Source organism: Molothrus aeneus, chromosome 28 (genome assembly GCF_037042795.1).
Source record: "Molothrus aeneus isolate 106 chromosome 28, BPBGC_Maene_1.0, whole genome shotgun sequence".
Lineage (NCBI taxonomy): Eukaryota > Metazoa > Chordata > Aves > Passeriformes > Icteridae > Molothrus > Molothrus aeneus.
The window spans coordinates 2974842-2998162 of record NC_089673.1 but is presented as its reverse complement, the minus strand read 5'-3'; the positions used below and the strand labels follow the sequence as shown (position 1 = coordinate 2998162).

Below are 23321 nucleotides of genomic sequence, written 5' to 3'. Positions count from 1 at the left end.
GGCGCTTCTCCCCCTGCTCCCAGTACCCACAATCCTCCTTCCCAGTGGTCCCAGTGACACCAGTAACCCCCTTCCTGCCTTCCTACTGCGCTCCCAGTACCCTCCACTCTGACTGCCAAAGTGCCCTGCACCCAGCCCTTGGGGCATCACCTCCAAAAAAGAAAAGGGTTTCCTGGCAACCTCCCCCTTAGACAGCGTCCTTGACATCATTAATCACTTTATTACTTTTATTTAAATGTAATTTCCAGCTCCTCCAAATTCCTGTTCCCTTTTAAAAGGGCCCCTCGCTCCTGGAGGGGCAGAACCGTATTGAACCTTTATTTAACCCAAAGGGCAGCACTGGGGAGGGGGCTCATTCTCCAGAGAAACCCCACACTCACCCCTCACCCACCTCGCTCCAGCCTCAACAGGGGAAGGTCCATCATCATAGAAAAAAAAAAAAATCCCCTGAATGAGCCCCAAACCCGCCTGCAGGGGTGGCCCCCCTGCACCCCATGTCCTTCCTGCTATGGTACAAAGAGATCAGTAACTACGTTAGTGTGACCCCCCCCCGTCGGACAGGGAGTGTAAGGCAAAACATCCCCGGCCCCCAGGGCCCCCCTCACGTGCCCCCTGGTGTGCCAGACCCAGCACAAATGGCCCCCTCCCCATGTAATTAGTGTTTTCTCGTTAAAATGCTCAAGTTTGGGGGGAGTCAGCAGTGAGAGCCAGGGGAATCCCAGGGGGAAGTGCCAGGGGAGCAGTGGTTTTGAGGGGGGCACATGGGGGTGCCCCCCTGTAGGGTCAGAGAAAGGGGGTCCCCACCAGCTGTTGGGGTATCCCTGCATGGTCCCACTCATGTCCCCCCCTGCCTCCACTGGCTCCTGTGCAAAAAAGCAATGGGCTGTGCCGGGATAACAAGGTTCCACCAGGATGACGAGGCTCTGCCGGCCAGTCCCTGCTCCCCCTCGCTCTGGGGGGGTCTCACAGCGTGTCCATTCCCTGCCTGACCCCAGCCACCCCTCCACGAGCCCCCCTGGTCCCAACAGCCAGCACACAGCTCGGCCTTAAGTCCCGTGCCTGGCTCCCAGGCAGATCCCGACGCAGGATCCATGAGGAGCAATGAGGGATGGACCCATCCAGGCTTGCCACGAGGTCACTGATTCCTGGGGGGTGCATAGATGAGGCGGAGCTGGCGGAGCACGCTGCACTGGGGGGATCTGGTATCCTGGGAGAGGCTGGGAGTGTGTCATGCAGGATCCGGGGCGCTGGGAGGTGGGGGGGTTCTGGCTGAGGAAGGGGAAGGAGCTCCACGTCTCTGCTCTGGAACAATCCACCCGCACAGCCCGCTTTCACCTGGGGATGGGGGGCAGAGGGGGAGCCCCACGAGTAGCTGCAAGACAAGGAAGCCTGTTGGAGCTGTGCAGAGCTGGATCCAGCACGGCTGCTCTCCCTCCCTCCCTCCTTTCTCCACACCCCCGCGCCAGCTGCTGGCTCCCCCCCCCCACCCCGACCTCCCCGCGGAGATCTGGAGCCTGGGATTTGTGCCTGGCAGCAGCCGCTGCAGCCACACCGAGCTCGGGGCTTTTCAAACCCGCATTAAACATTCATGGCTCTAAAAATAAACGAGCATCCCATTCTCCCCGGAGTCTCCGCCGGGATCCGCAGCGCTGACGTGCAGCACCAAGGGCACTTTGAGCTCTGCTGGGTCCGAGCGCCAGTGCTTGGGGTTTATCCTGAGGGTCTGCATCCCCCCAGCCCTGCCCTGGCTGTGGGGTCCTTTGAGATCCCCTCTGGTGCCAAAGGTGCTAAGCAAAGGCAGGATTGAGCTCTGTAGGCAAACCAGGAGCAGGTGGGATAGGGCATCCACACGGCCCATATTTCTGCCCTGCCCCACAGCACAGAGAGCTGTCCTCAGGGACCTCTGGGAATGGGGCTCAGCACCCCCAGAACACCAGCAGGGCCCAGGGCATGGCTACTGAACCACCTATCACCCACCCTTCAGGGCTTGGGACCCCTGGGAATGAGGATCAGCACCCCCAGAACACCAGCAGGGCCCAGGGCACGGCCACTGCACCACCCACCCTGTGCAGGGACAAACAGGACAGTGCCAGCCATGAGAGCACAAGAGGGCAAAGGGAATTTGGGACACGTCCTCCTCCTCACCTCTGTTTGTTTTGCTGGGGTAGATTCTCTGGAAGTATTTATATTCCTCTGGGGCTGGGAAGTCTTCAACGGGATGAAAGGAGTATTTGGATTCAAAGTCATCTGTGAAGAAACAGCACAAAGGGCAGGTGAGGGAGGGGGGCTCTTGGAGAGCCTGGCCAAAGCCACAGGGCTCGGCTCTGAGGGGGATCCGTGCGGGGTCCCACTCACCCAGGAATGCTCTGACGGTGGAGATGGAGTCCCGGTGCCCGTTGCGCACGGGCGGTGGCGGCGGCGGGGGCCCGGCCGGGGTCCGGGTGGGTGGCGGCGGGGGCTTCCCCCGGCTGGGGGGCTCGGCGGGGCCGTGCAGTCTGTAGGGGGGTGGGGGCGGGGGGGCGTCGCGCCCTCCGTTCCGCAGCATCGGCGGCGGGGGCGGCGGAGCTGCGGGGACAGCGGGGTCAGCGCCGAGCGCGGCATTCCCGGGGCAAACCCAGGGACGTCCCCCGGAGCGTTCCAGGCCAGCTGCCGCGCCAGACCGCGGCCCAGGGTTGCTCCTACGCGTGCCCGGAGATTTCCTGCTCGCTCCTGACATCTGCATTCCTCATCCCTCCACCAGCTGCAGCGCAAGGACCAGCCAGCCCTGCTGCCCCATGGCTCACCATCCACCCCGGGGGCTGCTCCAGTCCCACAGTGAGCACAGGTCCCTCTGCACCAGAGGAGATCTCAGGAGCAGCTACAATCCAGAGAGTCCAAGGGCAGCAGCTCCACATGGAGCCAAGATGCTGCCTGCCAGGACTGGAAGCCACATCCGCAGTGTCACCGAGGCAGTGACAGGACCCACAGCCCCTCTGACCCACCTCTCACTCCTGCCCAGCCTCCCGCAGAGGCTCCGTGGCAGTTCGTGCTCCTCATTAGCCTAATTACACTCGGGCTGACAGCGCAGATCCCCAGCTGTAGCTCTGAGGAGGGATTCTGGCAGGGCCAGAAGGACGGAGCGGCTTGGCAGGGGCCCAGGCAGGAGCTGCGGTCTGGACGGGGAGCCCAGGAGTGCACGGGGGGGCACTGGGGCACAGCCAACAGCAGTCCCAGCCACGGGGACACACTCCCGAGGGCTGCACACCCAGGGAAAGGCTTCTCCCTGCTCTGCCATAGCTTTTTGCATCCTCCCAGTGACATTTAGGAAGCTCAGGGGAGCTATGCTCTCCCGCATTCTCATCTCCCACCCCAGGAGAGCATGGGCAGGAGTTGCCCAGTCACAACCCACTGCCAGCACCAGGCTTGGAAGGAGCTGGATTATCGCAGGACATGACCAAGGACATGTGTTAAACATGGCACTACAGCTCCTGCCCCAGCCCAGCCCCATCACCACATGCAGAACACTCACTGTGCCCAGAAGCCAACTCTTGCCACCCTGATCACCCCAGCTGCCCCCAGGCACCGTGGAGCCAGTGGCTCTTACCCACTCCACGGCTCAGGGGGTCTCTCACCTGCTCCACGGCTCGGGGGGTCCCTGGCCGGCGGCGGGGGGCGGCTGCTCTGCAGGTTCGGGGAGGCAGCAGCGGGCGGCGGCGGCGCCAGGCCCCGCAGGGGGCCCGGTGCCTTCCTGTGCAAGGAGTTGTGTCTCTGCGGCAGCTCTGGGGCCGACTCGCTGCTGGGGCTGGAGGGGCCGTTGGGGACACCGGGGGGCTGCCGGTAAGGGGGCGGCGGGGGGGCGAGGGACTGGCCCTGAGCGCCCGAGCGGAGGCTGACAGGGGAAGGGGGGGGTTTGATGGGCGGCGGGGCGGGGGGCCCGTCCCTGCTGCCGGGCAGGCGCTGTCCCGGGGTGGGCGGCAGCGGCTTCTCCCGGTTGTAGGGCGAGGCCTTGGCGTGCGCTGGAGGGGGGGCCGGGGGGGCGGCGGCGCGGCGTCCCGGCGGCGGGGGCGGCGGGGCCGAGGAGCTGTGCTTCATGCCGGTGCCACCGGCGGCGCCGGGCCGGGACAGGTCAGGCAGGGAGGGTCTCTGCGTGCGCGGCAGTTCCGGCGGGGAGCCCCGGCTGCTGTCGGCATCGTCCTGAGGGCGGCTGTTGTTGGCCGGCACGGGGGGCCTGGGAGCAGCTGCTCGGGAGCCAGGGACTTGTAGTGTTTGTTTAGTGGAGCTGTCTGCGGGGAAGGAGAGCACAGTGAGGGACTGGGGATGGCATGGGAGCAGTGCCCTGTCCCTGTACAGAGCCACGGCCAAGGAGGGCCAGGCCAAGGGATGGCCAGGGACAGCTTTTTGGCACACGCGGGGAGCTGGCACTGAGCACAGCCACACACGGCTCCTCTCTCACCACTCTACTCTGTGGCCACCACAGAGAACACACAGAGTTCAGCAATACACGAAACTCCTGCGCCCTCCAAGTCTGTGTGTGGGGCTGAGGCTCAGGGAGGGCACAGCTGGCCTGTGCCATGCATGGGATGTGATTTGGGGTCCTGCCTCTTAGCAGCTAAAATCCCCAGGGATACACAGTGAGATCCTCAACCCCTTCCTGCTCAGGGCCCTCCCCAGGGACCCCCACGCAGACCACGGGCCAGTGGCCATTACCTGAGCTGTCCTTGGCTCCTACAGGTCTGAGCTTGGGAACGCCGCCTTGGAAGAGGCCGCCCTTGGGCTGGATGGCAGCTGAGCCGGAGCCGTAGCTGCTGCCGCCGCTGCCCTTGGGCTCTGAAAGGAGGGAGGAAAGAGGTTAAGCCTGGAATTATCCGCTCCTCCAATGAGGAGCCGCTGGGAACCAGATGGGCAAGCGCCCTGCAGGGTACGGCGGCACCCAGCGTGGGGCTGGGAGCCTGCTGGGGACTCACTTTCCAAGATGGGTGCACTCCGGTCATTGATTTGGGTCACTTTCCTGAGCTTGGTCCCTTTACAGATGTCCTGCAGGAGGGCCCCGCGGCCCCGCTGCTCCTCTCTGCTCAGCTTCGGCGGTTCCGTGTTCGCCTGGAGAGGAGCAGCAGCTCAGCACCTCCCCAGGACCCCAGAGCACAGGAACAGCCCAGCTCTGCATCCCCAGCTCCCAGAGCACCCCAGCCCTGCCTCAGCCAGCCTCCTCCAGTGGCCCCTGTGGGGACAGCCCAGCTCCCAGCCCAGCGAGGTGACCCCTACCTGACTGAGGGTGGGGGGCGGCGGGGGGCCGGGGGGCGGCGGCGGGGGAGGAGGGATCGGCATCCTGGCGGCTCCGGGCTCTCAGTGCTGGGGGCAGGCCTGGGCACTCATGCCTGCAGGAAGGGAGGAAGCAGTCAGGGAACGTGGGGAAAGCTGGAGGTGAAACACAGCCAGCGGGGAATTGTGCTGGTGCCCCGTGCCCGTGCAGAGCAGCAGCTGGAGCTGCTCTCCCAGGCTGCCCCAACACCCTGGAGCAGCAGGTGCCAGGGGTGGGAGCCAGCACATCCTCCCCCCACAAATCCCCAGGGCTCCCTGCAGTCAAAACCCAGGACACGTCTCACACAACCACCTCGCCCGGCAGACAAAACCTGGCCAAGCTGATCCTGCACCATCCATCCAGCTCCTCCAGCTGCAGCTGGGGGCTGCTCACTTGGGAGGGTGACAGTAGCCCCCCAGCACTGGCACGTGGCCCCATGGCCTCTCCAGCCATGGCCAGGGCAAATCTGCCAGATGGCTCCAGCTCCAGAGCGGCCAGAGCAGCAGGAAGCAGCACAGGACTGTCCTGTGGCTGCCTCCCATCCCCGAATTTCCCAACCTCTTGACTCCTACATCAATAACCCTCCAGCACTGAAGGCTCTCTGCACCCCACAACTCCAAAGCCCCCTCAAAGCTGTCCAAGCAGTCAGGGAAACCAGCTTTCCCAGCACAGATCTGGCCATGCTCCAACTCCTCAGAAGCCCAGAATAAACCTGTCTGGCACCATGGCTCACCTGGAACAGCTCCCGGGGCTCCGCGGGGCCCGGCAGCTCCGGTAGGCACTGGAGACGGAACACAGAGGGACTGGGGACAGGAAGGGGAGCCTGAATCACTGGGAAGTCACAGGCCCTCGTGCCACTGACAGCAGTGCTCAGGTAGGGCCTCCCATAGCACAGGCTCAGGGAATAGGAATGTGATGACTGGAGGCCTTGCTCACCACATGGAGAGTCCCAGCAGCACAGGGCAGACCCTGAGGCAGGGGACAAATGTCCCTCTCTGGGCCACAGATGTCCTTCCCACAGGAAAACCTATTCCACAGTCACTAACGGGAAGCACACCACCAACAGGAGGAAAGGACAGGGCAGTTTCACACCTGAAACTTCCCATTTCCGAGCCCTGACCTCCAGGGCAGGTGACAGAGGGCACGGGAACAGCCCCCACCGCAGGGAAAGTTCCTTTATGACTCAGGTTTGTACCAGGTATTAACAACCAGATCTCTTCTCCCACTCATCTCCTGCTAGATAAACTACAACTTCCTAATCCCACAGGACACGGGTCCATCCTCTGTCAGACATTCCCAGGGTGTGAGAACGGGAAGCAGGGAGCAGCAGCAGCATGGCTGCCACAGCAGCAGCTCCCCTGCCCTCAGGCAAACCACTGGCTCTGGGGTTCAGGGAAATAAATAAATACCTAATAAACTGCTTTTTAATTAAAATCAGCTCTTCTGCCCTGTGAGAAGTCCTCAGCTACAGCTTCATCGGGAAGACATTCCTCCCTCTATCTTATGGCATTTTCCAAGTCCCTGAGAGTCCCAGCTCCCCAGTGCCCTCTGTAACAAATGTGCTGCTCCTTCTCCCCAGCCTGAGCTCGAGGCCTCCCACCCAAGACCCAACATCCATCAATCCCTATGGACACTCCAGTCAGGAACAACACCCAGCAAACCCATCCAGCCTTAGCCTTTCCCACTGGAGCAGGATCACAGACGGCTCTGAACGTGCTCATCTGGGACGTGTTGGAACAGGAGCACTTTTCCCTGTGCTCCTTCCCACCCACAGTGGGATCACAGGGCCAGGGTGGCACGAGTGGCTCCGGGCAGAGCCCCAGCCCTGCTGGATCAGCTGCTGGAGGGAATTAGCAGGGATCCAGCTGAGGAACACGCCAGGTAAGGAGACTCCTGACTGGGGCTCGTGTGTCACAGCCCTGAGCCAGCACAGGAGTGATGCCAGGGCCAGCACCTTCCGACCCACGGGAACGTCACGTGTTGTGTCCCCGCTCTGCTGCTGTGCCAGCTGGTTACTGCCAGGGTGACACCTCCCTCGGTGGCCCCTGTGACAGCAACTCATCTCACAGACAGACAAACAGGGATTTGTCAGTTGGCACAAACCAGCCAGTGCCACCCGTGCCAGGCCAGCACTGCTGGGGTCTCTCAGTGTGACCTGCTGACACCCTGTGACAGGCTCCAGACAGTCCACAGGGACAATCCACAGGGCCCTGCAGGACAAGGGGGGTATTTCTACAAACAGATCACGAGTCACTATCTCCCCTCTAAGGTGTCCTTAAAGCAAAACCTGCGCTTGGATCCAGGCTCTGACCTAGAAGAGCGAGAGGAAAGGAGAGAAGAGTTTAAGCTAAAGCAGCTTGAGGATAAACTGGAGCTGAATTCCCAAGAAACAGGTCATTCCATTTCGGTGCACGGCCCCGTTCGGGCTGGGGATTAACAGCAAAGGTCACATTGAAAAACCAAAATCGAGAGGCCCTGAACTCAGCACACACGGCTGGGAAAAGCTGAGAGCTCCGGCTGGGAACGGTGCCTTTGAAATACAGCCTGGATCTTTCATGTGCAAGAAGACAGACCCAGCTGATACAGATTAGGGAGACAGGAGCTAAATCCTCCAGGAAAAGAAAAAAGGGGGGAGTTTTCCTCCCAGCACCCCTTCATGCCTGGTAGAAGTTATCCCTGTGAACAACGCTCCAACTTCTCTGCACTCTTTCTTTGTTCTTCCCTATCAGGACCCTTCCACCAAGACACATCAGAGCCTCTGAGAGCTCCATAAGCTGTGTGGCAGCTCCCTGTGCTCACAGGGAAAGTGGCTGGGAAGAGCTGAATCCAAAGACACCAGTGGATAAAAGCTGGGCTGAGGCAGGAGGGGCAGGTTTACACAGTGCCTTTGCTTTTCCAATCCAAACCAAACCTCAGGAAAGCTCTGAGCAAAGCAGGAGGAAAACAAGGTGTGAAAAGCTGTCCCTTGGGAGGAGGGAGAGATCAGAGGATCGAGGTCACCCTGTGGAAAGCTGCTTCAGAGCTGCTGTTCCACACGCTGGAGCCCACCATGGCCACAGACGCCTCGGCAGTGATTTGGATCAGCACTGCCCTGCCAACCCTGCGATCAAAACATTACTAAATCCCAAGAACTTGACATTCAGCTGCCCCTTGTCCCCTAAAAGCAGCAGGATTGGGCAGATTCGGCCCAGCCTGGGAGACAGGCCACGTTTTCCAGGCATTTTTCAAGTCCCTGTTTGCTGTGGAGGGAATTGAAAGGCCCTCCCCAGCAGCAGCCCCCATCCCGCTCATCCCGGGGGGATTGCTGCTGGAGCAGGACAGGCAGCAGCAGTGACCTTCAGCCGCCTATTTCCTCGCTTTTCAGGGGGATTTGGGCTCCGGGGCGGATTTGTATTTCACATTTGCAAGCCCGAAGTGCAGCGCCTCATCCTCAGGGAGGCTTTGAACTGCAGATCAAGAGGAATTTCCACCCTCTGATGTCGGTGCAGAAATGCGGCCGCACCGGTTTGGGAACGACTTCCAAGGCTGGACCTCTCCAACACCCGCCCCCGCGCCTTTATCTTCCCTCTCTTCCCATCCAAACCCGCAGTTCTTCGTTACCCCCTCCCAAATTCCAACCCTGTCCTCCCTCCGCAGCCTGACATTCCTGCCCGCTCCCGAGGAGCTGAGGATGCTACATAAATAATTTATCCTGAGCGACAGCCATCGCAGGATTTAAGGTCATTCAAGCTTTTAAAATCCTATCAGCATGCTTCCCGAGCCGAGCTGCCAGCTCCATTTGGAGCATCCCGCGGAGCCGGCGCATCCCTGCGTGCAGACAGACAGACACGCTCCGGCCCCGCGGGATCCAGACGCTCCCTGTGAATTATTAACGACCCGCGGGCTCTGACGAGGCGTTTTTAACAAAAACCCCGATCTGCGGAGTTTCTAATTCCTCAGGGATGAGCTCCACAGCCTCAGTTTCCCCACCCACCCACAGCTTCCACAACTTCGGTTTCCCTATCCATCCACAACTTCCACATCCTCCGTTTTCCTCTCCACAGTTTCCTTGGCCTCAGTTTCCCCATTCCCAGTTCCCACAGCCTCAGTTTCCCCAGCTCAGAACCCACAGCTCCAGTCTGTGCCTTGCTCCCATCTCAGGTCACTCAGCAGAGGAAACCTTTAATCAGGAGCAAGGCACCCTGTCCCGAAATTCCGCTGCAGCAAAAGGAAAAGCAGGAAAAGCCCGTCCTGCCAGCCTCCCCTGCCGCTCCCCCTTCGCCGAAGAGGCAAAAGGAAGCCGGGAAGGGAGAGGTGGCACACGAGGGGCTGGGCAGGAACCGAGGGGCTGGGCAGGAAGCGCTCAATTATTCCAGCGGGAGGAAGCGGCAGGAGACGCGGGGACTTCCCGGTTCCTTCGAGCCGGAGCTGGGAATTCCGGGTGCAGAGTGGGATCCCTCCCGGAGCGCTCCCGGTGCACCGGCCCTCCCTCCCATCCGCAGCACCGGGAGCAGAGAGCCCTGGATGTGTCTCCCTGGGCAACTGAGCTCCAGCGTTGCCCAGAAAAAGCTGTGGCCGCCCCATCCCTGGAAGTGTTCCAGCCTGGATGGGGTTTGGAACAGCCCCTTCCAGTGGAAGATGGGATTTAAGGTCATTTCCAACTCGAGTCATCCCAGGATTCCATGGAACTCTGGGTCCATGGTCATCCCTAAGCCACCACAGGCTCCAAAAGGTCCGTCTGTCCTTCTGTAGCCCAAACAGGGGTCCCCCCTGTCACTGGGTGTCCCCCAGTGCACCCCCAGCCCTTTCTGGTTCTGGGCACCCACAGGGTGGGGGTCCAGGGGATCAGTGTGAGGGTCCCAGGGGTCAAAGAGGGGGTTCAGGGGGGTCCTGGGAAGGGTGGAGGGGTCCCAAGGGTCATGGGAAGGGTCCCAGGTAGACACAGGGGTCACACTGGGGGTCCCTGGCCCCTGGTCCTGTTCTGGACAGCTCCAAGGGGGTCATGGGGAGGGGACCCTGAGGTGACCCAGCAGTCAGGGGTCAAAGGGGTCATGGTGGGGGTCTCAGAGGCCATAGGGGGAGCCCACAGGACACTCTGGGGTCAAAGTCTCCATACTGAGGGTCCAGGAGGGTCCTGGGAGGGGGGGAAGGGTCCAGGGCTTCAATATGGGGGTCTCAGAGGGGTGCCAGGAGTCAGAGTGGGGGTCCCAGGCCCCCAGCCCTGCCAGCTCTGGAAAGCCTCAGGTTGGGGAGTCCTGGGGAAGGGTCTCTGAAGTGACCCAGGGGTCAAGGTGAAAGGGTCCAGGGGTCAGTGCAGGGATCTTAGGACAGTCCCAGAGGGGTCAGGGTGGAGGTCCTAGAGCTCTGGCCCTGCTGATTCCAGCCAACCCAAAGACAGCAGTCCAAGGAGGGGTAGAGAAGTCCAGGAGGTCAGCGTGGGGATCCCAGGGGGTCCCCTGCCCCTGGTCCCGCCAGTTCCAGGCACACCCAGGGTGGGGGCACAAGGAAGGTCCCGGGGAGGGACCCCACACCTAACTCAGGGGTCAGGGTGGCAGGGCCAAGGAAGTACGAGGGTCTCAGTGGAGATCCATGGCGGTCCTGGGGATGGCTCTCAGAGGAGACCTTGAGTTCAGAGTGGGGGTCCCCATGGTGGTGGGCTCACACACCCATGCTGGGGGTCCAGGGCAGTTCTGGGGAAGGGTCCCTGATGTGACCCAGGGCTCAGGGAGGTGGGAAATCTCACAGGCGGCCCGGGGGTCAGGGTGGGAGGGTCCAGGGGGTCCATGTGAGAACTCCAGCCCCCCAGTTCCTGTCACTCCATAGCCGGCCCCGAGGACCCTCAGCCGGGCCCGGGCACCCCCCAGATCCGCGCAGGCCTCAGCGCGCCCCCAGCCCCGCCGGTCCCGGGCTCCGCACAGGCCCCACGCGCCCACCCCCAGCCACCACACCCCATACAGGCGTCCCGGGGCCGCAGTCCCGGCCCCCCGAGCCCCGCAAGCCCCGGCCCGGCCCCGCCGATCCCCCCCGGCCCTCCCCCGCTCACCCGCGGCTCCTCCCGCCGCTCCCGGCCCCGGCCCCAGCCCCGCCGAACGAAATGGCGGTCCTGGGCCCTCTGCGCCTGCGCGGCACGACCGGATGTGGGCGGGGCACGGCGGGGCAGCGGCGCCATGATGAGGAGGTCGGGCGGCCATAAGGGAAGCGCCCGTCACCGCCGTATTGGGAAGGTCAGGGCGGTTCCGCGAGCACCCAGCGCCGCCGTGTCCCGGTGACCGAAGGCACAGCGGCACCACCGGGAAGAAATACCCCGCTCTGCGCAGAAAGGCTGCTGAAGGCCGCGACAGAGCATCTGTATGGAGCCTGTCGTCCCGCCCCTTCCGCCATATTGAGAAGGTCAGCTGACCCCGGCAGTCGCCATATTGGGAGGTGTGACGGAAGCCTTGGTGGCCGCCATGTTTGGAAGGTCAGGGATTAGCTCCGCGATGCCGCCATCTTGGGAAGGTCGGCTCCGCCTTGTCAGTGACGTCATCGAACGCGGACTATTACGTCACTCCCACCATGACCTCAATCCCTACCATGACATCACAGACAGGTGCCGGGACAGACTTTTATTGGGGCTTCCCGCCCCACCCCCAGCTTGTTTGGTTTTTTTTTTGCCTTTTTTTCCTCCTTTTTCTTAAAAAATAAATGTACAATTCCGGACAGCGGCGGTACAAAATATACACGTCTGGGGGGAGGGGAGGGGGGGCAGGCCACACATACAAAAATAGAGGGGATGGGGGGGAGGAACATGGGCCTCCCCCCCCCCCCAGGGACCCCTGTGCCCCAGCCAGGGGAGGGGGCGGGGGGAGAGGGGGATGCGCCAGGGGGGTCCCCAAACCCACCCCCCCACCCCCCCCAAGGGTGGGGGCAGCACCCAAGGGCCGGGGCTGGGCAAAGTGCGTCAGTGCTGGGGGGCTCCGGGCCCCCCGGGGGGGTGCCGGGGTTTGGGGGTCCCGGGGGGGCCCCCCCTCACTGGCTGCCAGGCTCCAGCTTGTAGGAGAGCTCGAAGAGCAGGTTCTGGTTGTCGATGACGCGCAGCTGCCGCACGTAGGCCTTGGTCTGCAGCTGGGCTGGGGACGCCTCCAGCTCCAGGCCTGGGAACGGCCCCGGAACGGGGAACAGGGATGGAGGGATGGGAGATGGGAGATGGGAGTGTGGGAATGGGGATGGAGGGATGGGAGATGGGAGATGGGAGTGTGGGAATGGGGATGGAGGGATGGGAGATGGGAGATGGGAGATGGGAGTGTGGGAATGGGGATGGAGGGATGGGCGTGGGAAATGGCAGCATGGGAATGGTGATGGAGGGATGGGAGATGGCAGCATGGGAATGGAGAGGATGGGGATGGAGGGGAGGCAGAGATGGAGAGATGGGAGATGGCAGCATGGGAATGTGGAGGATGGGGATAGAGGGATGGGGATGGGAGATGGCAGTGTGGGAATGGAGGGGAGGCAGGGATGGAGGGAAGATGAAGGTGTGGGAATGGGTGTGTGGAAATGGGTGTATGGGAATGGTGATGGAGGGATGGAGGGAGAAGGATGGGAGTAGGCAGGCATGGCAAGGCAGTGGTGAGGATGTGGGTATGGAGGGGATGTGGGTATGGAGGGATGGGGATGGGAAAGTGCAGTGTGGGAATGGGAATATGGGAATGGTGATAGAGGGATGGAAGTAGGCAGGCATGGCAAGACAATGGTGGGAACGCAGGGATGTGAGGATGGAGGGGATGTGGGGATGCAGGGGATGGAGGGGATGCAGGAAGGAAATGGGGATGGCAACGTGAAAGTGGGGGTTGAAGATGGAAAAGATGCAGGGAATGCAGGTGAAGGGATGGGGATGGAATGGCCATGTGGGAATGGGGATGTGGGGACAGGGATGAAGGGATGGGGATTCAGGGATGCAGAGTGAAGAGGTAAGGGGTGAGGATGCAGGGATTTAGGGATGCAGAGACATGGACAAAGAGGTGTGAGGATGCTCTGGCCACTTCCCCGTCCCTCAGGGCCAGCACGACAGGTTCAGGGCCATGTGGGCCTCCCCTGAAGTGCCCCCCTCACCACAGCAGGGCCCCCCCAGCCCTGGCAGTGACCCCCAGCCCTGGCAGTGACCCCCAGCCCCAGCAGGGCCCCCCCAGCCCCAGCAGGGCCCCCCCAGCCCCGTCCCCCCACTCACAGAGGGGGCGGCTCCGGTACTTCCTCACGGTTCTCACTTTCTCAGCGATGCAGTGCTGGGACACAGAGAGACCCCAGAGTCAGCCCCAGCCCCCCGAGACCCCACCCCAGCCCCCCAGGGACCACTGACCCCTTCTGCAGAGCCCCCCACCCTCAGGGACACCCCTGGATCCTGTTCTGCACCCAGGACACCCTGAATCCTCCCACCCGCCAGAGAGGGGAACCCCAAACCCTCGGGGAAGGGGGGTCCCTCCAGCCCCTCAGGGGGGTCCCCTCCCCCCTGCCCTCATCCTGGGGGTCTCTCTGCCCCATTCCCCCCTGGAACCCACCAGTTTCTCCACGTTGACCAGCCCGTCCAGGAGGGTTTTGCTGCCTTCATGCAGGAAGGTCAGATCTGAGGGAGAGAGGGGGTGATGGGGAGGGGGGGGGGGGTCCCATGGGGTGTCAGAGGGATCCCAAACCACCCAAGGGAAGCCCCTGAGACCACCCCTCACCTTTGAGGATGAGAGGCACGAAGGGGATGAGCGGGGGCTTCATCTTGGCCAGCACCTCCCGGTAGGTTTTGTGGTTCCTGCAGGGGTCCTGGGGGAAATGGGGGGGGGGGTCAGGCTTTGGGATGGGGGGGGATCCCCAGGGGTGCCCTGGATCCCCCCCCATGCTGGTGCCCATGGATATGGGGTTGGGCCTGGGGGAGAGGGGCAAGGACACCCCAGGACACCCTGGGGCACCCTGGGACACCCTGGGAATGTCCCCTGCTCAGCAGCACCCCAAAAACCCCCAGGGGAGGCCTGGGGACTCCCCCAAACACCCACAGCAGCCCCCACACCTCTCACCCACCGTCAGGTTCTCAAACTTCCGAAACAGATTCTTGAATTTCCCTGGGAGCTTCTGGAATACAAAAAAAGGGGGAGAGGGTGGGCAGCATCCAGCAGGGCCAGGGAGCACCAAGAGAGGGGCAGGAGCATCCAGGAGGTTCTGGGAGAGCCCAGGAAAGGGTTAGGGAGCATCTGAGGGTGTCCAGAAAGGTCTGGAAGCATCCAGGGGTGATCTGGGAGCACCCAGAGGAGTCCTGGCAGCACTGAGATGGGGGTGAGAGGTCCTGAAGGGTTCCAAGAGCACTCAAAGCGGGGTCTGGAAGAACCCAGGAGAGGTCTGGGAGCAGCCAGGGGTGGGCATCAGCATTCCAAGGGTCCTGGGAGCATCCAGGGGCAGTCCAGGAGCACCCAGAGAAGTTCCAGGAGTACTGAGGGGGAAGGGAGCTCCTGGGGGGGGTTCTGAGAACACACAAGGAAGGTCTGAAAGAACCCAGGAGGGGTCTGGGAGCAGCCAGGTGTGGGCATGGGCACCTCAAGGGTCCTGGGAGCACCCAGGGATGGTTTGGGATCACCCAGGGATGGTCTGGGAGCACCCAGGAAAGGGTCAGGGCACGAGGGGGGCACAAAGTTGGATGTGAAGGTGCAACCAGGGGGGCACCAGGGCAGGGCTGCTCCTGACCCCTCCAGCCCCTGGGCACCCCCAAGGGCCACAACTCCTTGTCCTTCTTGGGAACTCCCTGACCCACAGGGACCCCCAGGGACCTCCTGACCCAGAGAGAACCTCAGGATGAAGCAAACCTTGTCCCACAGAGACCCCAGACCCTACAGGACTCCCTGCCCTCCCTGAGAACCCCTGGGTGGGTGGGTGACCCCTGGTGCCCCCAGGGAAGGCTCAGGGAGCCCCTGGGGGTGTCCAGAAGGGCGCAGGAGGCTGTGGCAGCACGGTGGAAGTGGGGGCACCCCATTGCTCACCTCCCAGGTGAGGCGCAGGCGGCTGATGGCGGCGTTGTTGAGGCCGATGACGATGGCGTAGAAGGAGAGCATGTCCTGGTTCTGCTTGCACCTGGGGGGGGACAGCGTGAGGGACACCCCAGGGACCCCCTGGGAGCCCCCCCTGCCCCCCCACTGGAACCCAGGACATTGCTCTGGCTGCCCTGGAGGGCTTGTGCCAAGAGACCTTGGCACGGAGGCAAAGACACCTTTTGTACCTTCAATTTTAACCCCTGGAAAAAAACTCCCAGCTCTGTGTGAGGAGTTACAAGCCACAAGAGTTTGAGTAGAGTGATCGTTAATTTGTCACAGGGTGAAAAAGTAGAATTTTGGGGGTTTTAGAATGGGGGTTCAGGAGGAATCTGGGCGTGTCCTGTCTTTCTCCTTCCTGTCCTCCATCTTCTGCTGGGATGGTGACACTTCTGGATTGGTTTAGAGTGGAGACAGAATGTCTAACACAGGTGATAGGTATTGGAAAATTATTGGAAATAAAGTACACACAGTTCTTAGTATACAGGACATTGCTCTGGCTGCCCTGGATGGCTCGAGACCCCGGCAGGGGGATCAGAGACCTTGGCACCGAGTAAAAACCACCTTTTGTGCTTTCCATTTTAACCCATGGAAACAATTACCAGCTTTGTGTGAGGAGTTACAAGCCACAAGAGTTTGAGTAGAGTGATCGTTAATTTGCCACAGGGTGAAAAAGTAGAATTTTGGGGTTCTTAGAATGGGGTTTCAAGAGGCAAGATGGAGGAATCTGGGTGTGTCTAATCTTCCTCTTTCCTGTCCTCCATCTTCTGCTGGGATGGTGACACTTCTGGGTTGGTTTAGAGTGGAGACAGAACGTCTAACATAGGTGATAGGTATTGGAAAATTATCGTAAATAAAGTACATGTAGCTCTTAGTATACTAAGAATTACATATACTTTATTTTTTTTTAATTTTGTACTAAATTTTTTATACTAATTTTATAATAAATTTTTATACTAATTTTTTAGTATTAAAAAATTAGTATAAAAATTTTAATTTTAGTATAAAAAATTTAAGTTTTTAGTATACTAAGAACTACGTGTACTTTATTTTTTAAATTTTATACTAAATTTTTCTTATACTAATTTTTAACATTAAATCTTTATACTAATTTTTTAGTATTAAAAATTAGTATAAAAAATTTAATTTTAGTATAAAAAATTTTAAGTTTTTAGTATACTAAGAACTACGTCTACTTTATTTTTTAAATTTTACACTAAATTTTTCTTATACTAATTTTTAATACTAAATTTTTAATACTACATTTTTAATACTAAATTTTTAGTACTATTTTTTTAGTATAAAAAAATTAGTATAAAAAATTTAATTTTAGTATAAAAAATTTTAAGTTTTTAGTATACTAAGAACTACGTCTACTTTATTTTTTAAATTTTATACTAAATTTTTCTTATACTAATTTTTAATACTAAATTTTTAATACTACATTTTTAATACTAAATTTTTAGTACTATTTTTTTAGTATAAAAAAATTAGTATAAAAAATTTAATTTTAGTATAAAAAATTTTAAGTTTTTAGTATACTAAGAACTACGTCTACTTTATTTTTTAAATTTTATACTAAATTTTTCTTATACTAATTTTTAACACTAAATTTTTAATACTACATTTTTAATACTAAATTTTTAATACTATTTTTTTAGTATAAAAAAATTAGTATAAAAAATTTAATTTTAGTATAAAAAAATTTAAGTTTTTAGTATACTAAGAACTACGTCTACTTTATTTTTTTAATTTTACACTAAATTTTTTATACTAATTTTTTATACGAAATTTTTTAATACTAAATTTTTTATTATTTTATACTTTTTATTTTATACTAAATGTCATAGATAAGAGAAAACAAACAACCTTGAGAACCAGAACAGAAGAGTCTTGGCTTCTTCTTCACTCTCGGGACTGGGAGAAAAGGACTTTCTAACACCTTGGGGTCAGCTCAGAGCCCCCATGCCCCCCTGACTCACATGGCAGCGATCTTGATGAGCTTCTTGAGCAGGTGGGCGCGCTTGCCCAGCGCCTCGCAGAGCAGCAGCTCCGTGCCCACCCAGTGCTGCACCTCGCTGCAGCGCTGCAGCAGCAGCTCCAGGTTCGCCGTCTCCCGCCGGCCCCGCTCCCCGTGGAACACGTAATCCACAAATTCCACCTGCCAGGGACACATATGGTAGCAAATTAATTGTTTTAATTTTTTTTTAAATTTTTAAAAAATTATTTATAAAATTTTAATTTTTTTAAATCTAATTTTTTTTAATCTAATCTTTTTTTAATCTAAATTTTAATTATTTTTTTAAATTATTCTCTGATGGTGAGTAATTGGTATCGACTCTGTGGTTGCAGACGGTTGAGCAAATGTTTTATTAAGCTATACTATATGACACTAATACTAATACTATTAAAAATGATACTAAAGAAAAAATACATAAAACTATATAAAAATAAATATGTAAATAAAAACTATAATATATATAAATATACTAAAGACAATTATAAAACTATATATAAATTGATATATATAAAAACTATAATACATATAAAAATATACTAAAGAAAAATACATATGTAATACTACATATAAATAAACATAAAAATATAATATATATAAAACTATACTAAAGAAAAAAGATATAAAACTATATAAAAAATAAATATAAAACTAATATATATATATATATATATATATATATATATATAAATCTATACTAAAGAAAATCGAACATCTTTGCCCAATACACACATGGCTCCAATTGGTCAAATGAAATAAAAACACTCTCACTAGAATCTATTTAAGAAATCCCTTTTAGCAAACAATCTCCATAACACATTCCACACGTGCTGGACGACAAGCGCAGAAATGGAGATAAGAACTGGTTTTCATCTTTCTGTGAGCTTTCTCACAGCGTTTCACAGCTTCCCAGGAAAATCCTGGGAGGGAGAATCATTATTATTATTATTATTATTACTATTATTATTATTCTCAGTCTGTTCAGAGGGTATGTGAGTCGCACACCCACATCCCCGTGGGCCCCCCGCACCTCGTGGATGCAGCGGAAGAGCTCCCAGTGGAAGGCTGTCAGGTGGTTGGCCACATCCTCGGGCTCGGCTCGGTGGATCTCGGTGTCTCCTGGCACCACCTGGATCTCCTCGGGCAGTGGCACCTGCCAGGGGACACCAGACGGGGCACTCAGGGCTGGGAGGGTGCCCCTGGGTCCCCCCGCTCTGCACAGGGTGTGGTGGCGATGGCGTTGGGCTGTCCCCACTCACCAGGGAGTCGAAAGTGTCCCTGGTGCAGGCAAAGAGGTGGCTGTTGATGCCCAGGGTGGTGAACACGCACTCCTCGCTGGGCTGCAGCACCGCTTTCTCTGCCATGGGGCACAGAGGGGGGGTCAGCACCGGGAGGGACCCCCCAGCCCTGCCCGCAGCCCCCCCAGCCCCGCGGGCACCTCCGGACGAGGCCACGGTGACGAGGATGAGGGCGTCCCCGCGGGCGCTCTGCTCCTCCGAGTACTGCAGCTTCTCGGTGACCGAGGCCAGGATGTCCTGCACCGAGGCCGACAGGCGGCTGCGGATGGTGACGTACGAGTGGTCGGGCATGTACACACGGCAGAAAACTGGGGAGAGGGTGAGGGGTCAGCGCCGGGCACCCTCACAGCGCCCCAGCACTGCCCGCCAGGGAAACTGAGGCACGGAGCGGGCACCGAGCAGACCCAGTCCCGTGGTGGGTCATGGAGGGGACCCCGGTCCCCCCTTAGGTCCCCCCAAAGTCACTCACTCTCGTCAGAACCCCGGAATGCCACCCGGGTCTGCAGGCAGGAGTCGATGCGGCGGAAATGCCGGAACAGCGGCTTCACCTGCTTGTTTGGGGGGGGGGTCTCGTCGGCCACCCTGGGGGGGCACAGACAGGGCTCAAACAGGGCCCCGGACTCCGAGGCTGCACCCCGAGACCCGAGGGTGGGCACAGGAGGAGGGTGGGCACAGGAGGGTGCAGTGGGGAGGGGTCCAAGGCTGCGCATGCCGAGGGCATGGGGCGGGCACAAAGTTGGATGCGAAGCTGCGACCAAGAGGGCACCAGGGTGGGTGACCCCTCCAGCCCCTGGGCACCCCCCAAGGGCCACAACTCCTTGTCCTTCCTGGGGACTCCCTGACCCACAGGGACTCCCAGGACCCTCTGCCCTCTCCAGGGACCTCCTGACCCAGAGGGAACCTCAGGACCGAGGGAACCTTGTCCTACAGAGACCCCAGACCCCATAGGACTCCCTGCCCTCCCTGGGAACCCCTGACCAAGGGTGACCCCTGGTTGCCCCAGGGACCCCCGACCCCAGGCACCCCCAGGACCCCCTGACCCTCTTCTCACTTGAGCTCCACAGTCTCCACGAGCTGGTGCAGCTTGATGATCTCGTCCTCCAGCTCGTGGTACAGGGACGTGTCCTTCATGATGAGCAGGTAAAGCTCCTGTGGGACGAGAGGGGTCAGGGCCGGGACTCCTGACACTGAGGGGGGGGACACGGGAAGGGGACACCCACCTTGATGACCTTCCCGGCGCTCTCCTCCTCCTGCAGGAGCCCCTTGTAGGTCTCGAGGAAGTGCAGCAGCACGGCCAGCACCGCCCGCTTGCGCCGCAGCCCCGAGCCCTCCTCCCAGCGCGCCGGGGGGCTGCCCGCCGCCAGCACAAAGGTGCCGCTGTCAAGGAGGTGCCACGCCAAGGAGGGACCCTCGGCCACCCCCCAGCACCCGCTGCACCCTGAGGGTCGCTGTGCCCTCCCGGTAGCACCACACTGCCCAGCTCGCCCCCAAACCTGTAGCCCACCCTCGTGGCACCCCAATGCCCTTCTTGGTGCTCCTGTGAGCCCCCCCATAGCACCCTGCTGCCCTCCCCACATCCCCCTTCTCCCTGCAAGCCCCATGCCCACCGTTTTGCCACCCTGGTGCCCGTGCTGGTGCCCTGCTGGTTGCACCTCGATGCCACCTCTTGTGCCACCACCATGTCCCCTTCATGGCCCACCCTCACTGCGCCCCAATACCCTCCTGATGCCCAGGCCCGGACCCCTCCTCACCCACCCCCGAGGCCCCCCAGGATATTGCTGGTGCAGCTGCTGCAGGAAGCGCTCGGTGGGCAGGAACAGCGAGTGGGTGAGCACGATGTCATCCAGCAGCGACTCTGGGGGGACAGGGGGGGACACATGTGGGCACACCCCCCTCCCCAAAGCCCCAAAGAGCCCCCCCGACACCCCCCATGCCCGGCGGGGTGGATGGGTGAGGAGAGCCCTGGTAATTCGCAGGGTGACACCGGGAGAGGCCGAGCCCCACGCGAACCCCCCCGCGCCGGCGCTGACTCAGGGCCCGCTCCCAGCCCCGGGGCAACCGGGCCCGGCCGAGCCGGTGTGGGGGCAGAGGCGCCGGCAGGGCGGCACCGGGGCCGCGACGCCCCGGCACACCCGGGAGAGAGCCCCGTGAGAGCCCGGCCGTGGGGCACAGCAGGACACGGCAAAGGGAAACTGAGGCAGGCAGCTTGGGGCACGCTGGGAGGGTGCCACAGCCGGGCTCTCGGGGGCAGCGCGGGTGGCACCGCCCTGGGAAGGTGTTTTGGGTGAGCCGAGGGCCCGGTACCGGCGTCTGTGCCCCTCAGAGCTGGCATCAGTCACCGCCAGGACCTTTGGACGAGGTCCCTGGCGCCAGCACAGCCCCGGTGCCCCGGGGATCCTGTGGTGGGACCCCAGAGCCCTTCCAAGGCCCAAGGAGCTGACCCACGGAGGGGCCGTGCAGAGCATCCACACAGCCACTCCCGAGAGCGTTAACCCGGTCACGGAGCTGTGCCGAGCCAGGGCAGAGCATCCCCTGACGCTCCCGAGCCGGGCACAGCACCCAGGGGGCATCAGCTGCTGCCGAAAGCGGGACACGCAGTCTGGGGCACAGGGACAGCCAGGGGCACTGCCAGCACGGGGGGTGCAGCTGCACGGCCCCCAGCCCTCCCAGCCCCTTGCCCCGAGTGCAGCCCCCTCCCAGGTTCTGCCTGAGGAGCAGGAGTTGAACACTCCCCCCATCCCTGCCTCAGTTTCCCCATCCCTCTGCAGCACTCACGCTGTACCCCAGATTCACAGGGATGTTTTCCCCGTGTCGGGACCCCCATGCTGGCTCCTGCCCCCCTGCTCCCTGCCAGCCCGGGCACCACCAGGCCTGGCAGCGTGCTTGTGCAGGCAGGACCTGGCGCTGCCAGTCCCGGCTCGCCCCTACCCGAGGGCTCCTCTTGGTGGTTGCACCCAATCCCGGCCCTGGCATCGCTGGAGCAGGGGGCTGGCAGTGCCCTGGGGTCCCTGACAGCCTCGGTTCCCGGCAGCCGAGGGAGATTGGCCGGGACAGGGATCCCCGCGGTGTGGGAAGGCTCCCACCCACCTGCAGCCAGCCTGGCTCTCGCCCAGCCCTGACACCGAAACCACCCCGACACCTGGGCACGGGCAGCCGCGGTGGGACAGCACCGGGAGGCCTGTGCCAGAGGAAAGGGGCATCCAACCGGCCCCCCCTCCACTGCAGCTCCCGTCGGGGCTAATTTTAGCACCAGGAGGATGTTAAGGACCATCCAACCGGGAGGTGGATGCTGCAGTGACTGCCGGTGCTCGGCCACCCCCGGCCCCCACCGAGCTGGCACTGCCACATCCCCTTCCAGCCCCTCTGCCGTGCTTTCTTGCCCACCCCACAGATTCCTGCCCACCGCTCTGCCACTGACGCCCTGCCCCGACACAGCTCTGACCTTGTCACCCCAACCGGGCACCGCTGTGTGCCCTGTGCAGGGCCACCCGCCTCACCGGGCACGAGAGTCCCCCCACCCACCCCGCTGTCCCCCACCCCAGCATCCACCGGCGCATCCCCCCCTCAATCAGCGGCCGCCCCCGGGCTCTCCCGGCTCCGCCGCATCGCCCGCGATCCACGCGCTCCCCACGCCGGGCACCCCCGCAGCCGTTCCCGGCGGTCCCGCAGCCCCGTACCAGCCCCGTACCTGCCCCGCAGCCCCTCCCGTGTGCAGCCGCCGGCAGTCGGTCGAGGAGCGCGGCCAGGAGCCGCTCGGGGGGCGCGGGCGCGGCGGGGGCGCAGCCGCAGCCGCAGCAGCACCGGGCGGCGGGCGGCGGCTCCGGGCTCGGCGGCTCCCGCTCCCGCTCCCGGTCCCGATCGCGGTCGCAGCCCGGTGACGGATCCTCAGGGGAGCGGAGCGGAGCATCGGGCGGCCGTAGCTCCAGCCAGCGGCCCTCGCCCCCCGGTACCGGCCCCGCGGGCCCCGCCGGTTCCTCGGGGGAGGCGGGCGGGCGCGACAGGCTCTGCCGCCGCTGCGCCGGCACCGACCCCGGCCCCGGTACCTGCCCCGGGGGGGCGGCGGGGCGGACGGGCAGGTGCGAGCCCGGCTTCTTCAGCAACTTCTCCAGCGGCTTCATGGCCGCCCGGGCGCGGCGGCGGCGGCGGCTCAGGGGCCCATCGGCGGCGGTGGCGGCTCCGTTCGGCTCCGCTCGGGCTCGGGCCGCGGCACCGCTCCCCGCCCGCCCCGCACCGGCTGCGCGCTGCGCCCGCCCCACACCGGCCCCGCCGCCAGCACCGCCCCGCCCCGTTACGGCCCCGCCGCCGCCGACCCCGGCACCTGCCCGCCCCTTTCCCCGCACCACCGCCGCCCCCGGGCCCGCCAACGGCACCTGCCCGCCCCCTCCCCGCAGCACCGCACTCGGTACCGAACCCGCCCCGGGGCTGCGGTGACACCGGCTCGCAGCAGCACACGGTGCCCGCCCCCCCTCGCTTCCCCGCAGCCCCGCACAGGTGATGCAGTACGCACCCCCGCTCCCATCTCCCCGCATTCCCCTGCCGCATCCCCGGGGTTCCACCACGCTCCCCCCCCCACACACACACGGTACAGCCTGGGGGGCACAGCCCGGAGCCTGTCACCCCCCACTGTCACACACCGCGACGGGGGGACACAGCCCCACAGCCCCCCGCTGCCTCACACCCCCGGCACACCCCCGTGGTGCCCGGTTCCCCCC

The 23321-nt window shown here is 60.4% G+C and overlaps 2 protein-coding genes across 2 annotated transcripts; both read right to left on the bottom strand.

Annotated features, from left to right (window-relative positions):
- Positions 1 to 200: 200 nt before the first annotated feature.
- WIPF2 (WAS/WASL interacting protein family member 2) lies at positions 201 to 11361 on the bottom strand. The gene is made up of 8 exons (XM_066566857.1): positions 11301 to 11361; positions 5242 to 5354; positions 4944 to 5076; positions 4687 to 4806; positions 3612 to 4262; positions 2356 to 2565; positions 2146 to 2247; positions 201 to 1372 (listed from the first exon to the last, which is right to left on the bottom strand). Exons 2-8 carry the CDS (start codon positions 5302 to 5304, stop codon positions 1332 to 1334), a joined length of 1320 nt encoding a protein of 439 aa, XP_066422954.1. The 5' UTR covers positions 5305 to 5354; positions 11301 to 11361; the 3' UTR covers positions 201 to 1331.
- A 486-nt stretch (positions 11362 to 11847) lies between these two features.
- On the bottom strand, positions 11848 to 22794 carry RAPGEFL1 (Rap guanine nucleotide exchange factor like 1). Its single transcript, XM_066567001.1, has 15 exons — positions 22298 to 22794; positions 20386 to 20464; positions 19830 to 19980; positions 19661 to 19758; positions 19079 to 19191; positions 18750 to 18917; positions 18571 to 18668; positions 18342 to 18464; positions 17277 to 17455; positions 15247 to 15337; positions 14297 to 14347; positions 13954 to 14041; positions 13789 to 13853; positions 13461 to 13515; positions 11848 to 12390 (listed from the first exon to the last, which is right to left on the bottom strand). The coding sequence occupies exons 1-15, from the start codon at positions 22725 to 22727 to the stop codon at positions 12266 to 12268; spliced, it is 1914 nt and encodes a 637-aa protein (XP_066423098.1). The 5' UTR covers positions 22728 to 22794; the 3' UTR covers positions 11848 to 12265.
- Positions 22795 to 23321: the final 527 nt, after the last annotated feature.